Source organism: Phaethon aethereus (assembly GCF_964289735.1).
Source record: "Phaethon aethereus genome assembly, chromosome: 5".
Taxonomy (NCBI): Eukaryota; Metazoa; Chordata; class Aves; order Phaethontiformes; family Phaethontidae; genus Phaethon; species Phaethon aethereus.
Window position 1 is genome coordinate 20,304,056 of NC_138579.1, and position 13,329 is coordinate 20,317,384.

A 13,329-nucleotide genomic window follows, 5' to 3' on the forward strand; every position below is an offset into this window, starting at 1 on the left:
TTTAGTTGTGAAAGGAATTTAAAGTCACATTAAAAACAGATGAATATAGGCATATATTAAATTGTATGTAGTGGCTAATGTTTTCCCCTTCCAGAGAGGACACAACTAAATGGCTTCAGTCATCAGTGCAGTGTTGCCAGGTCTATCTGCATTGTCAACAAAAGTCTTTTTAATCACAGAAACTTTTGCCACAGGACTGTCTTTATTCTTTACAGGCTTTTTCTGTTTTATGGGTTTTTTTCGCCTAGACACTGAATGAAAACAAAATGCAGACAACATACACCAGAAAGGGGAAGCTCTTTACAAGTAAAGGGAGGTCTAAAAGAGTAACCTTGTGCTGAAGAGCAATGTGATAAATAGACACTTTGTATGTCACTGAAGTTTGCCACAGACAGCATTAGAATTCCATGTAAAATTCACAATGGAATTTGAAATAATGCCACTTCATCAGGAGATGCATATTGCAAATCCTCCCAATTATGAGAGGCATTCAACAGATTACAAAATACCTTACCTGATTCTAACTAAATACCAAAAAAGAAGGGGCCCTACAAACTTGAGATATGCAATCTTGTATGAAGATTTACCATTATGACTTATCTAAATAATGTGGGAGAAGGTAAAAAAAAAATCCATGTTCCTAATTATTCAGTTCATTAAAAAATAATAAAAGAAATAAAGATCTTAGAAATTTAGTAGAACAAAATTAAAAACCTAACTAAATTGATGACATCAGCTCTGTGCAAACTGGTTTTTAATTTGATGTTTTTTCACCAGGTCACTGGGGACAAAGAAACTGTAATAACCCTTAACATTTAAGTAAACAAAATAAGCCTGTTCCCTATGTGCAGGCAAGTCTGTATCAACACATCTTTCCTCAGCAAGTGCCTTGGAAAAGTCATACTTGTTAGAAACACCAACAGCAGGTAGGAAGTAATTTGAGTGACTGTGACTCCTCAGGTATCCATAAGCACATGACAATTTGGGCCACAAGCTGACCATGGTAATAATGCCCAGGAATATTACGTGCAAAGTCTACACTGTCATAAATTGCAAGCTTACGTTATTGCTAACTTGAACTGTAACAATGTATTAAAAAATTGCTGATCATAACTGGAAAAAATGAAACGAACTAAAGAATGCTCTCCAAAATTATATCTATACTTCAAAGGATATTTAAAAAAAAATGGTACAGTTTTAGTACCTTTCTGAGCCTAAGATGACCCCACTTTTCTTTATCGCTACCTTGATATCGTCCAGGGGTAGAACCAAGCAGATATACTCTACAGAAAGAAAGAAACAACACAAGTTATTTGCAGCTCTGGAGTGTTTTGGATTATAAAGTATTAAGATATTTCAGTAAAACCTATCAGCAAAACTGAACACAGAAGTGCAACCATAAATATTTATTCTTTCACATTTAAGGTTTACAATATAAAGAAAAGTGGATTTTCAGCTGTATAATTTATTATTAGCATCCTATATGGCTGTCATGCACCAGCAGGCTGTTCTCTAGCATAGACAGGAACTGCATCTATTTCTGTGTGCAGAAGTACAGAACATAGATGATGTTAGTAATACATGCAAATAGCTCGTCTGGCACAGAATTGAGTGTCTAATTTTGAGCAAAGCCCATCTATTGCTACATCCAAATCAGCAGATTCAGGTACAAGATTTCATTTTGGCACCTAATAGTTCAGATACAAAGTACAGCTTTTTCAAATGTCTTCCTAATAATGGTTAAGTAACCTGTTTGACTTTGCCCTGAAAACAGAGAAGAGACCTGTCCATAGTCACAACAAAGACGGTTTAAGAAGCTGGTTCTTACTGCATCTCATACCTAGCTTTATCCATGAATGAATGTCCCCCAACATATTTTATTCAGCAAGGAACTGATCCTTATCCTAACAAGTGACTGACTCTCTCTCCCCTAACCCATGCATAAACTCACATCAGCTAGGGCTCAGCCAACCTGACTATAAGGTACATATGTTTTCCACTCCCCTTCCCCCAATCTTGTAAGACTCCGTGTAAAGAAAAAAGCATGTTTTTTTATTTTATTCGTTAAACTAGACAAGGTTTCAATCTATTTCCACCACAGCTTATGACTTCTTTCAGCTTTTCTTTCCAACAAGTTTTTGCCAGCTTATAAAACTGCTATTAAGCAGCCAAGGAGATTTATACTTTCTGAAGTAAATACAATATATCAGTGGAAACACAGTGCCTATTAGAATTAAGCATCCTGAATTATTTTAAGTAGTATCAGCAATAAGATATTAGAGAAGACTGTTTCAAGACAAAGTATATTATTGTTTAACATAACATTGCCCTACCAGACATGACCCATGCCTGTAATGGGCAAAATTCTATATATATGTATACAGATCGAACTTTTCCTTAAAAGTACTGAAACCTATTCTTAATAAAATCCCCATTACAATAACCCTTGTTTATATGATCCCTCTAACATGACAAACCAAATACAACTAACTTTTTTGCACCAGTAACTTTATTGGAGCAAATATTCAAGCCAGACTGACTTAAATGAAACTCTGAGACCCTATTACTTACAGCTACCTTCTGTCAAGTTACTGATAATGCACCTTTTTCTCATTTCTTTAGAATATATGCTTATAAAGCTAGAAATTGCTCAATTCAACATAATCTCCGTAAGATAGATTTTGAAAACTGCCCAAAGTTAGACTCATGTTTGAACACTTAAGTCTGAAACAGGTAAGCTTACAAAATAAACCCATGATCTAATTGACCTTAACAGAGTGGTTTAATTTTTTGGGGAAAACACCCACGCAAGTTACTATAAATACAAGATAACATACCTTGTCTCTGATAAATCATGCTCTTGAATCAGATCTATCCATTCCTTGAGTGTAGGAGAATTGTAAGCCATCAAGTAACTTATTAGGTCTGATTTAAAATTAGTTTCAGATTCACCAGCAGAACCAGTTGTTCCCTGAGGTAGCTTTGGATATAAAGGGCTTAGCCACATTCTAAAAAAAGAAGCCACAAGAACAAGAACACCAAATATTAACACATGGTTTTAGTAAGTGATCAGAGCACATTTGAAGGTCCTAAATGAATATTAGACAGATTTATTGTGATACTAACTATAAAGCAACTTGCCTTTACTTTACAGTTACAGAATCGTCAAGTCTTACACTCAGTACCACAAAGCTAATGCTTTCGACATTTATCCATGCATACATTTACAGCTTTCGTCACTGTTTAACAGGCCAGGCTCAGACCTACCAACGAGTAGTCCTTACATCACGATTTTCTGTATGAACAGAACATGGCAACACATTCTGCTAAGCTATTGGTTTGTGTAATGATATAGAAAAAACCCAATTAGGGTGCCTGAAAGTTCTCTATAGTCTGAAGAGTAGCCCACAATGACAACTTGCTTCTCCAGGACTTCCATCAGAATAAAATAGGGTGGGCACTATGCAGGGAAAACATCTAAATTTCCTTCCAGTCACACATTATTGTAGCCATGGAAACCAAAGGTTCTGCATTATCAACTTTACAACATGTTGATACTATCTTTTGCAATTTAAAAGCCTACAAAACAGAGAAGCCAGTGAACCATCATATTGGTGATACTGCATATTATAGCATTGTGCAAAGCTAAAAAGAAAAACGTTTATCATGTTTGACTAGTAGGGCAACTTGTTAAGCATCCCAAACAATTTTCATGCCACCTTAGCTTTCTAAAAAGCTAACTGCCAAATGATACTAAAGCCACCCCTACGTAAAAGATTTAAAGGCAAAAAAGTCAGTGGTTATATTTTTGCCACTCAAAAATCCTTATGAGAGTTTGCCTCACAGAAGTGAAAAGCCTCAAAACCTTGCCATATTTAACGGCAGCAAAATGGACAGTAACTTCTAAAAAGCCATTTTCAATTAGTTTGATGAAGAAATCTTATACCCTGTTACTGTGGAGATCTACCTAAAAAATGCTACCATAAAAATAGCCAAGAAAACAAGAGGTCGAGGGGCCTTATGTCATGTCACTTCATCCTGTTTTTTTGTGCTTTAAACAAAAATATGTCTCAAGACGGCTGTTAAGTTTAAAAACATCTACCAAAAAAACACAGGAAGAAAATGCCTCCCAAGGAAAGAATATTGGGTGGATACCAGGTCATTTACTGGAACCAATGGTGCCCAGCATTTATCAGGCAACATTCTAGATACAGCCACAGCAGAAGCCGAACATCTGCACATTCACATTATTCTTGCAGTATTAAGATAATTTTTAAATAGCTGCTTCAGATTGGTATAAAGAGTACTTTATAGATAGGTAGTTTTTCTTATAAAAAGACAGCATGGCATGATAAATGATCTTAAATCAATCATACTGAATTTAAAGTAACAGCCAGCTCAGGACATAATTTTATTTACAGTAGAAAGCAAGCAGAGTTCAGGCTTATTAGACAGCTACCACCATTCTCCATTTGATTTTTTTCTTCTTTTCAGGATAGCTCTATCTTAGGAGTGTAAGACTTTTAGTACTGGATCATCTGACCTAGTATTGAGTCTCCAGCAGCAGCAGATACCTACACAAAGTATTAAAGTAAACATACACCTGCTAGCAATTGTTGCTTACCCCTGAGTTTTCTGGTGCCAATCTTCAGCAATAAGATTGGATGTATGTATCACAACTCGAAGACCTTCTTCGTATAACAACAACATCATTTTCCTTTAAAAAAAAACATATATAACATTTCATCTGTTTCAAGTACACTGAGAGTAAATTAAAAATTCATTAAAATGCTGCAAGATAATTACTTTCAAAAGACTTGTTCTGCATAGTGCAAATACTTAAGACTTCAATCTACGTGCATACCAAACTCATATGGCAGTCAGACTATCCCCACACATTTTTGTCCGTGGCATCTTACAATATATTCCAGAGTACAGCTTAACATCTCATGCAACTGATTTCCCAAAGCAAAAATAGAAAGTGTTCTGCAAGTATTCATTTTTGCTATGTTCTTCAGGTAAACTTATTCCTTCAGAGATAATTTTAAAAAAGAGCTAAGGAACACTAGAAGGCCTTTGCTTAGAGATGAATTTATTAAAACCTAGTTCTTTTAAAATAGAAGTTGTCAGTTTAAGAGAAGAGATACGTAGGTAAACTAATAATTGGCAAGGCAAAAAGGCTGTTTATCTACCACAAATCTAAACTCAACTACAGCACAAAGGAGTTGTTTTAAAACTAGTAACAGAGGAGGTCAATATGCTTTCTACCAGAAACACAGATGCACCTTAAGTGGGCATTTCAGATCAATGTTTAACATAATGTCATGTTTTATAAAAAGAGTTCTGCAAAAGTATTAACGTATAAAAAAAATACTGCAGTGCCCTGAAACAAAAGATCTTTACTACAAGACATAAGATTAAATCTGTTCTTATCTGTAGCTTGCAATCTATAGAATTCCCTTCAGGACACTTCTATAATATAAAATTAAAGTTTTTTCATTGAAAAGACCCCAAAATCCACTAATTATTTCCAGATCACCCATGTTAACTGCAAAAACTGAGCAGTAAATCAGTGTTGTGTCTGGCCTGCCAATAGCGCATGAAGTCTGCATTACAGTTTTGGTATTAAGGTGTGAGTTAAGAGCCAGGACCTGCAGTTCACTGGCTTCAATTGCCTAACACACACATCTCATACCTACCTAATAGCTGATTTCTTTTCTTAAACTAGAACAAACCTGTCATCTATAAACACAAAATAATTAAGGAAATTTTTCTTTAAGTCTCAGTAATTTCTATGAAACCCAGTGTTATGGCATTAAAATAACTTGCGGATAAATGAAAGATACACAGAGACCATGAAAGATACTACTTTTAAGTTTCATCAATATACATTAGACCTTCAGAATTATATTTTCACAAAGAGTAATAATCTATCTTCCTAGCCCTTAAATACTTGAAGACACCAGACACTAGTATAGTGTATACCATAATTAGTCCAGTTATGGTAACTGAATGTACCAACTCTGTGGTCTTTAGAAGTGGAGCTTTCTGCTTCATAGCCATTACTTACGTATGGTGAGTTCCAAATGCAATATCCAGTTTAGCCTAGAAAATTAAAAAGTTGATCATTAAAAAATCCTGTTGTACATTCCTATATGCAAGAATGTTAAAGGAGGAGAGATGCTTCTTCATTTTGTTTCATTTCACTGCTCTCTAGTGGACAAATCACAAATTGCAGTATTTTTCCCCTCAACACCATTAAGTGCACTCTAATTTCTAGAAGTTAGATGTTAAATGGCAATGCAACTTTTTGCTGGAACTGCTCCAGCAGAATTTCTGGTCTCTTACCAGCAGTATTTTCAAAAATGGTCAGTCTTGCTGAAAAGGACCTGAGGGTCCTGCTGGACACAAAATTGAACAGGAGCCAGCAACATGCCCTTGCAGCAAATATGACTTAACAGTGTCCTCGGCTGCATGAGCACGAGTGTTGCCAGCGGGTTGAGGGAGGTGATCCTTCCCCTCTATTCAGCATTGGTGAGGCCACACCTGCAGTACTGGGTCCATTTCTGGGCTCCCCTATACAGGAGCAATATAGACATACTGGAGAGACAGAGTCCAACAAAGGGCCACTAAAATGATTAAGGGACTCAAGCATCTCTCCTACGAGGAAAGGCTGAGAGAACTGCAACTATGCAACTATTCAGCCTGGAGAAGAGAAGGCTCAGAGGGGATCTGATCACTGTGTGCAAATGTCTGAAGGGAGGGTGCAAAGCAGAGGGAGCCAGGCTCTTTTCAGCAGTGCCCAGTGACAGGACCAGAGGCAATGGACACAAACTGAAAGACAGGTGGTTCCCTCTGAACATCAGGAAACACTCTTTACTGTGAGGGTGACTGAACACTGGCACAGGTTGCCCAGGGAGGCGATGGAATCTCCCTCCTGGGAAATATTTAAAACCTATCTGGATATTGCCCTCAACAACAGACTCTACGTGACCCTGCTTGAGCAGGGGAGCTGGACCAGATGACCTCCAGAGGTCCCTCCCAACCTCAATCATTCTGTGATTCTGAAGCATACAATAACTGTTGCAACCAGTTTCCAGCTTAGCGGATAACATTGCAATGAAAAGGACAGAAGCCAGACAGAAATACTTTTTTATCAATGCTTTGCTTTTTTTTTAAAGAGTATTTAGAGCACAATTTCTAGGGGGAGAATGAAACATGAGTTATAAATGTTAAGAAAATACTTTCAGCTGGTGATGGCTCCAGTATTGTGCCTAGTTAATATCGGCATGGAGGAGAAGATTAAAATACTTACATTTCATTTTGGGGTATTAACATAATGGAATGCATTTAGACTACCAGAAGAATCTGAAGCAGTATACCCAAATAGGAAGATCATCAAAAATTCCATTTTCCCCTGCTACTTACTATCAACTGCACTAATAAGCTTAGCATATAGGACATACTACATTAAAATTCTTGTTATGTGTGAAAAGGAAACATTATATGCAAAAACATGAATTTATTGTCAGCATATTTGAAAACTTAATCTAAAATTGTTGCACTAAGTTGTGGAGTAACGAACACCCGATTAGTAAGTATAGCACACAGCAGCCCAGAAATCCTGCGCTTGAGAACTCAATATGTTTGGCATCAATACAGCAATCTCTAGGAAGCTCAGGGTTATCAGACTGCCTGAGAAGGACACAATTCCAAGATCACCCTCTTCCTAACAAGGGTAAGATACCCCCATGATCAGTAACATGCTCCACACCCAGCAAAAGCCTGAAACACTGGCAAGTTACCATAACCACATCCTTCCCCCAGGCTGAAGCCAATAACTTTGTGACTCAGGGACAGCAAAAGAGTGAGCATAACATCAAAGAGAAAGTGGCGTGTGCCAGGAAGTGTGCTCATAGTAATTTAAACAGTATTATGGAGACTATTTGTAACGCATTTTCTTACGTAAAACATTTGGATGAATAATAATTCTTCAATGAGACTTAAGATTGCAGTAACACTAGGACTAAATTCTGCACTTCACACAAAAAGTGCTTCCTTTTCAGCCATTACAAGAATTTTAGTGCAACATCTTCGTGGAGAAGATGTGCAGCTCTTCTTCCGTGAGCCCCATGACATTTCTGTGGGCAGCCATTCTGTGCAAACCTTCTGTGGAAGACAGCATACCAGAATCACAGAAGACCAGGAACATAGTTACCATGTTCCTGTAGTCCTGGTAACTATATTCCTTAAAGCAAAACAATAAATTTTTTATTTCCCATAAGGTGTGTCTCTTCAGCCATAACAAGATATTTTAGTGCAACAGATGACTTAGTTTCAACCAAAGGATGATACAAATGTTAATTACCTGACAAAAGCTAATGTTCTCGTAAGGGCGTGCTTGTGCAATCAGTTCAGCTTTGGATTCTCTTTTTTCACCATGAACTATCAACAATGGCTTCTTCCTTAAATAAAAGGAGATTACTGTTAAAACATCAAGTGAGTTAGTAATCAGTCTAAACCACTCCTTCATGTAGCTATGAATTCTGGCCCCTAAATCTGATAGCCCAGCAGGAAGATGGCGCTAAAATCTATATGCCTTATTATCTAACTCAAAAAAGCAGTAATTACAATAGAAATTCTAAGTAAAAGACACTAGAAAACTTTAAAGGAGGAAAAAACAAAAAAGGAAAACAGGAAGCATGGGAAGCATGGAGTAAAGCAGACACCAAAATAACTAGTAATACAAGATCTTGTCTGTACAGCTAGAAACAGACAGATAAAAGCTCCCCGAAAGTATTGATATACAGTGTGGATCTCAGAAAAATTAGTCATTGTTACTTTATGGAGAAGATGGGAAGAGTGTGAGGGAAAAGGAGAGGGCTAAGTCTACTCTGGCAGTAATTTCACATTCACTTCCTAAGACTCTGTTCTACTCCATTACCAGTAAAATGCAATTTTTTGCATTCCCCAAGAGGAGAGAAAACTGTACATCATATGCTCACTACATCTGCAGTCAGTTGCAATCATCAGAATTGCATTTCAAGCAAACATAGGAACTGCTTTTATGACAATATCCAGCAACTCCAACCATCTCATATCCAGGACATATCATCCTGATCATTTTTGGATAGTTTTCTTGTGCCCTTCCTACATTCCCTCCTTTCTCTTGCATTACCTTGCTCTTGACTCAGTAAACTAGATGGCAAAAAGCTTCTTGTTCCATCTTTAGAGGTCATCTACTGCATTGTCATTGTGGCCCACAATGGGATCTTTTAAGTGTTAATTAATAAAAATCAGAAACCAGCCATACTGAACTCTATTTAAGAGGCAATAAATTAATAGAGAACTACAACTGTTGAATAAGTGTACAAGGAAAGCCAAGAGTTTACACAGACACAATTAGTAACAATGATCTGCAACTGCAAACAAGTGTTTGTCATTCAGTTATAACAGCAACTTGCATGAACAGAATCATTTGGAAACTGTATAATTTCATCTTTGTAAAATCAACATACCTGAATTCCTGTGGATACTGTCTTACAAGCCATGCCACATCTATACAGTAGTTAAACTTGTACGGAAGAAAAAGAAAACAGACTCATTAAAAAGAAAAAGCAGAGTGTCAGAACAATGAACTACAGCAAAAAAGCTTTCTATGTAAAGTCATCACTCAATACCATTTACAGCATACACAGCAGGTTTTAAAAACAGGTGTATTTTTTAATTTTACATGCTTTCTTTCATTTTTCTTAACAATTCAGGAATGAATTTAAGTTATTCAAAAGCATGTATTAAGTGTTCATAAAAGTTAACATGCAGAGAAAAGAATCACACACACATAAGGTAAAAAAAGCTTTGGATCAAGAACCATCTCTTTGCCCTGTGCTAATGTCATAAATTATAGCAAAAACTTCTATGCAAAAACAAAAATTTCATTCCTAGATTGCAAGTCATTTTTCTTTCATGGAAATCATTTACATGCACATAAATATGCATTTTTCAGTTGCACATTCCACCAAAACAGAGAGAAAGCACTGACAATTGCCTGAATTCTAAGCAGAACATGGGATGAGTTTTATATTTCAATAAATTGTTGTACAGTTGAAAACATTTCAAGTTCCCTCTGTATTTTAACAGAGTTCCCTGCTAATATCAGCTACATGGCACAAATAGGTATTATAAAGTTTAAGGTTAATAAAGTGAAATAAGCAAGTGAAATCAATTTGGCAAACAGAAAACTCACCTGGGCAGAAGATATGAGAGTCCCAAAAAGAGGAGACAAAATATCTGTTAAACACATTAAAGCATAATTGAGTTAAAAAACAGTTCAAGTACAGATTTCACATCTTGAACAGTTTGATAACTACCCCAGCACAAATGCCAGATTGTTCACAGCCTTGGTGTAACAGAGACATTGACAATTAAGTTTTCTGTTTTGAATATTCAAGTCACTGATTCCCTTATAAACATAAGGCCATAAAGGGTTCACAAGAAACACATTAATCCTCTCCAAGTAGAAAACAAATTTTAAAAACTCATTAGGAGAAAGACCAAGATCGTACTAAGAGTGGGACATCAAACTCCCCTTGCCCCTATAGAGAAGGCTCAGGAGAACTGCAGCAGGGTAGAGGCAATAAGGGCATAGTTAATGCTTGAAGATTTATCTGTTGCAGACTAATTGTAGGGTATATGTATCCTCAGTTCATTCATGGTAACACAGAAACTAATCCAACTGAGTATTTATAACCTCAATAACTGAAGCACAGCTACAACTTGAAAACTTACCTTACAATCCCTTCTAGGATAAACAAAATATTTCATGCCCTCTCTCTGTTAAACCTGCAAAACCAGATTTCTGTAAACAAAAACAACTCAGCCCCTCCACCAGCTCAACTAATCACCTAGCAGGATCACTAGTCTTAAGAGAGGACAGGCCAAAATCCACAATGAATTCACAAAGCAGATAAAGACATACAGCAGTAAAGCAAGTGAGGTCTCTGACCCCAGGCTGCCATCAATAATACTCATTGGGAGCACACGAGGCTGAGGAAAAGTTTCAACCTAATTGTATAGGTTTTCAGTCATTTGTTCTCCTTCAAAGAGCTACAAAATTTTTCTTATTAATTTTCCTGTGCATCAATCTCTTATTAATGCTTGTTTCTGATTCTGTCTTGTGATGTATGAGATTCCATTTCTGAATGAGGGGATGTTTACAGGTGCACAGAGCTGTTCCCCTTCCATGAAACTACCAACTACACAGAATTCCTGAGGTATCAGTACACCATAGACTTCACTCCATCTTGACTTACACTCACTTCTTATTGAATTGAAATGGGCCCATGAATCCTGGCCACAGAACTTCAGAAGTACTATCTTCTGCTGCATCAATAGTGAAATTACTAGGTCCAAACCACTCAACAGCATGAAGACAAGTGCAAACCACTAGTCAGGGAGCATGGTTGGGCACCCAAGAAAAGTATCCCTTTAAGAACCATGAAAGCAAGTGGTTTTCCCCAGATTAACTCACACAAAAAGCAGCAATAAGAAGTGCCATACGATTTGCCTTGGCTAAATGCACATTAGATTTGTGCAGTCTAACGCAGAAGTTACAACAGAAGAAGTATCAGCAAATTAATGCTTTATACACTACACTTCTAAAAGCAAAAGGCAAAAGTAACACAACCAATTTCCACAACTTACACTTTTAGAATATGAAGCTTCAGTTACACCAAGGAATATCTGCATTTAAAAATACCCAGAAACTAAAAATAAGCATTCCCTTGCAAACAAATCTCCCAAAAGCCCACTTCTGTAGAAGCCACTTGTTCACCTTTTATGTGCAGGGCTCCAGAATTATAGCTCTGTTCAATTCCTCTGACTTTAGTGAGAAAAAACCTGAACGGGTTTCCTCCATTCAATAAATCCCAGGTATCTTGGGCTTCAATGGGTGTTTCATTATACTCCTCCTCTTTCTGATTCTGAGAGAGTTCATCATCTTCGCGAAGACCCAGAGGATGTTCTTCAGATGCATCACATTTTTCTTCTTTCAGTGTTTCTTTGTGGGAATGCTTCTCCTGATCTTCAGGCTCTTCATCACTACTAGAAAGACACCAGCCTAAGCCTTCTTGGCTAGTTCTCTGTTTTTCAGATGGAGGTATTACTGTAGAAACCTTTTTATCACTGAGCTTCAGGGGAGAAGCTTTTCTCTTCTGAGCAACTTTCCTAGCTTCAGAGCATGGATATTGTGGTCCACTTGTTCTGCCACGTGCAGCATCCGATAGTGAAGATGTAGACGGTTTTTCACCATCAGAATTTTCCTCAGTACTTTCATCACTGCTAGACACTGTCCATTTTCCATGTGCACCTTCCTGAAGCATGTTCCTAGTGATTAAAAACACAAAAAAAATTTTTCCATTTTTGCTATGCTCAAGTCTCTTTTCCTTATCAGAGAACCTTTGGGTTGGAAGGGACCTCCAAAGGTCATCTAGTCCAACCCCCTACGATGAGCAGGGACATATTCAACGAGATCAGGGTGCTCAGAGCCCCGTCCAACCTGACCCTGAATGTTTCCAGGGATGGGGCATCTACCACCTCTGTGGGCAACTTGTGCCAGTCGTTCACCACCCTCATTGTGAAAAATTTTCTTAGATCTAGTCTAAATCTGTCCTCTTGTAGTTTAAAACCACTGCCCCTTGCCCCATCACAACAAGCCCTGCTATAAATTCTGCTCCCATCTTAACTATAAGACAAGGGTTATGTGTTTCTGTGCCCAGGAAACAAAGAAACACGTGCAATGGGAGCAACCATCAAGTGGGAAGCTGCTAATGTAGAAATAATACACACGGAAAACCGGCGAGGAAAGGGACGCGTACAGGAAAGCTCTTCAAAAGTCAAAAGAGTCATTGGCGTCATATAGGCGTTTCTCACGCCGACCCTAAGGCTGAGGAGACACACGAGCGCGGAGCCGAGTCAGGGCCACTCTCCCCAGCCGTCGCGGCGGGCCACAGCCCCCCGGAGCCACAGCCCCCCGGAGCCACAGCCCCCCGGAGCCACAGCCCCCCGGAGCCACAGCCCCCCGGAGCCACAGCCCCCCGGAGCCCAGGGCCGCCCCGCGAGGAGGGCGGAGCCTGCGGCAGGGGAGGCACGGCGGCGGGGCGGGGCCGGCGGCAGCGCGCGGCAGCCGCCACCATCCCCACAGCCCCCTCCGGCTGAGGGGGCGCGAGCCGGCGCGCGGGCCACGGCGCGAAAGGGCCCCAGTGGGCGCTCTCGCCCCGCAGCCGGGCGAGCCGCCGCCCGCGCCGGAACCTCGCGAGCGCCGCCGCTCAG

The 13,329-nt window shown here is 38.7% G+C and overlaps 1 protein-coding gene across 1 annotated transcript in view; it reads right to left on the minus strand.

Moving 5' to 3' along the window:
• The window catches only part of TDP1 (tyrosyl-DNA phosphodiesterase 1), a gene marked incomplete at both ends in the record, with an annotated part of 47,520 nt that extends 35,140 nt beyond the window's left edge, over positions 1 to 12,380 (minus strand). Inside the window, 8 exons of the mRNA XM_082000324.1 lie at positions 1,205 to 1,283; positions 2,838 to 3,008; positions 4,625 to 4,717; positions 6,071 to 6,105; positions 8,369 to 8,465; positions 9,519 to 9,574; positions 10,247 to 10,290; positions 11,834 to 12,380. Coding sequence (XP_081856450.1) covers positions 1,205 to 1,283; positions 2,838 to 3,008; positions 4,625 to 4,717; positions 6,071 to 6,105; positions 8,369 to 8,465; positions 9,519 to 9,574; positions 10,247 to 10,290; positions 11,834 to 12,380 — 1,122 coding nt within the window. The remainder of the gene's footprint in view (positions 1 to 1,204; positions 1,284 to 2,837; positions 3,009 to 4,624; positions 4,718 to 6,070; positions 6,106 to 8,368; positions 8,466 to 9,518; positions 9,575 to 10,246; positions 10,291 to 11,833) is intronic.
• Positions 12,381 to 13,329: the final 949 nt, after the last annotated feature.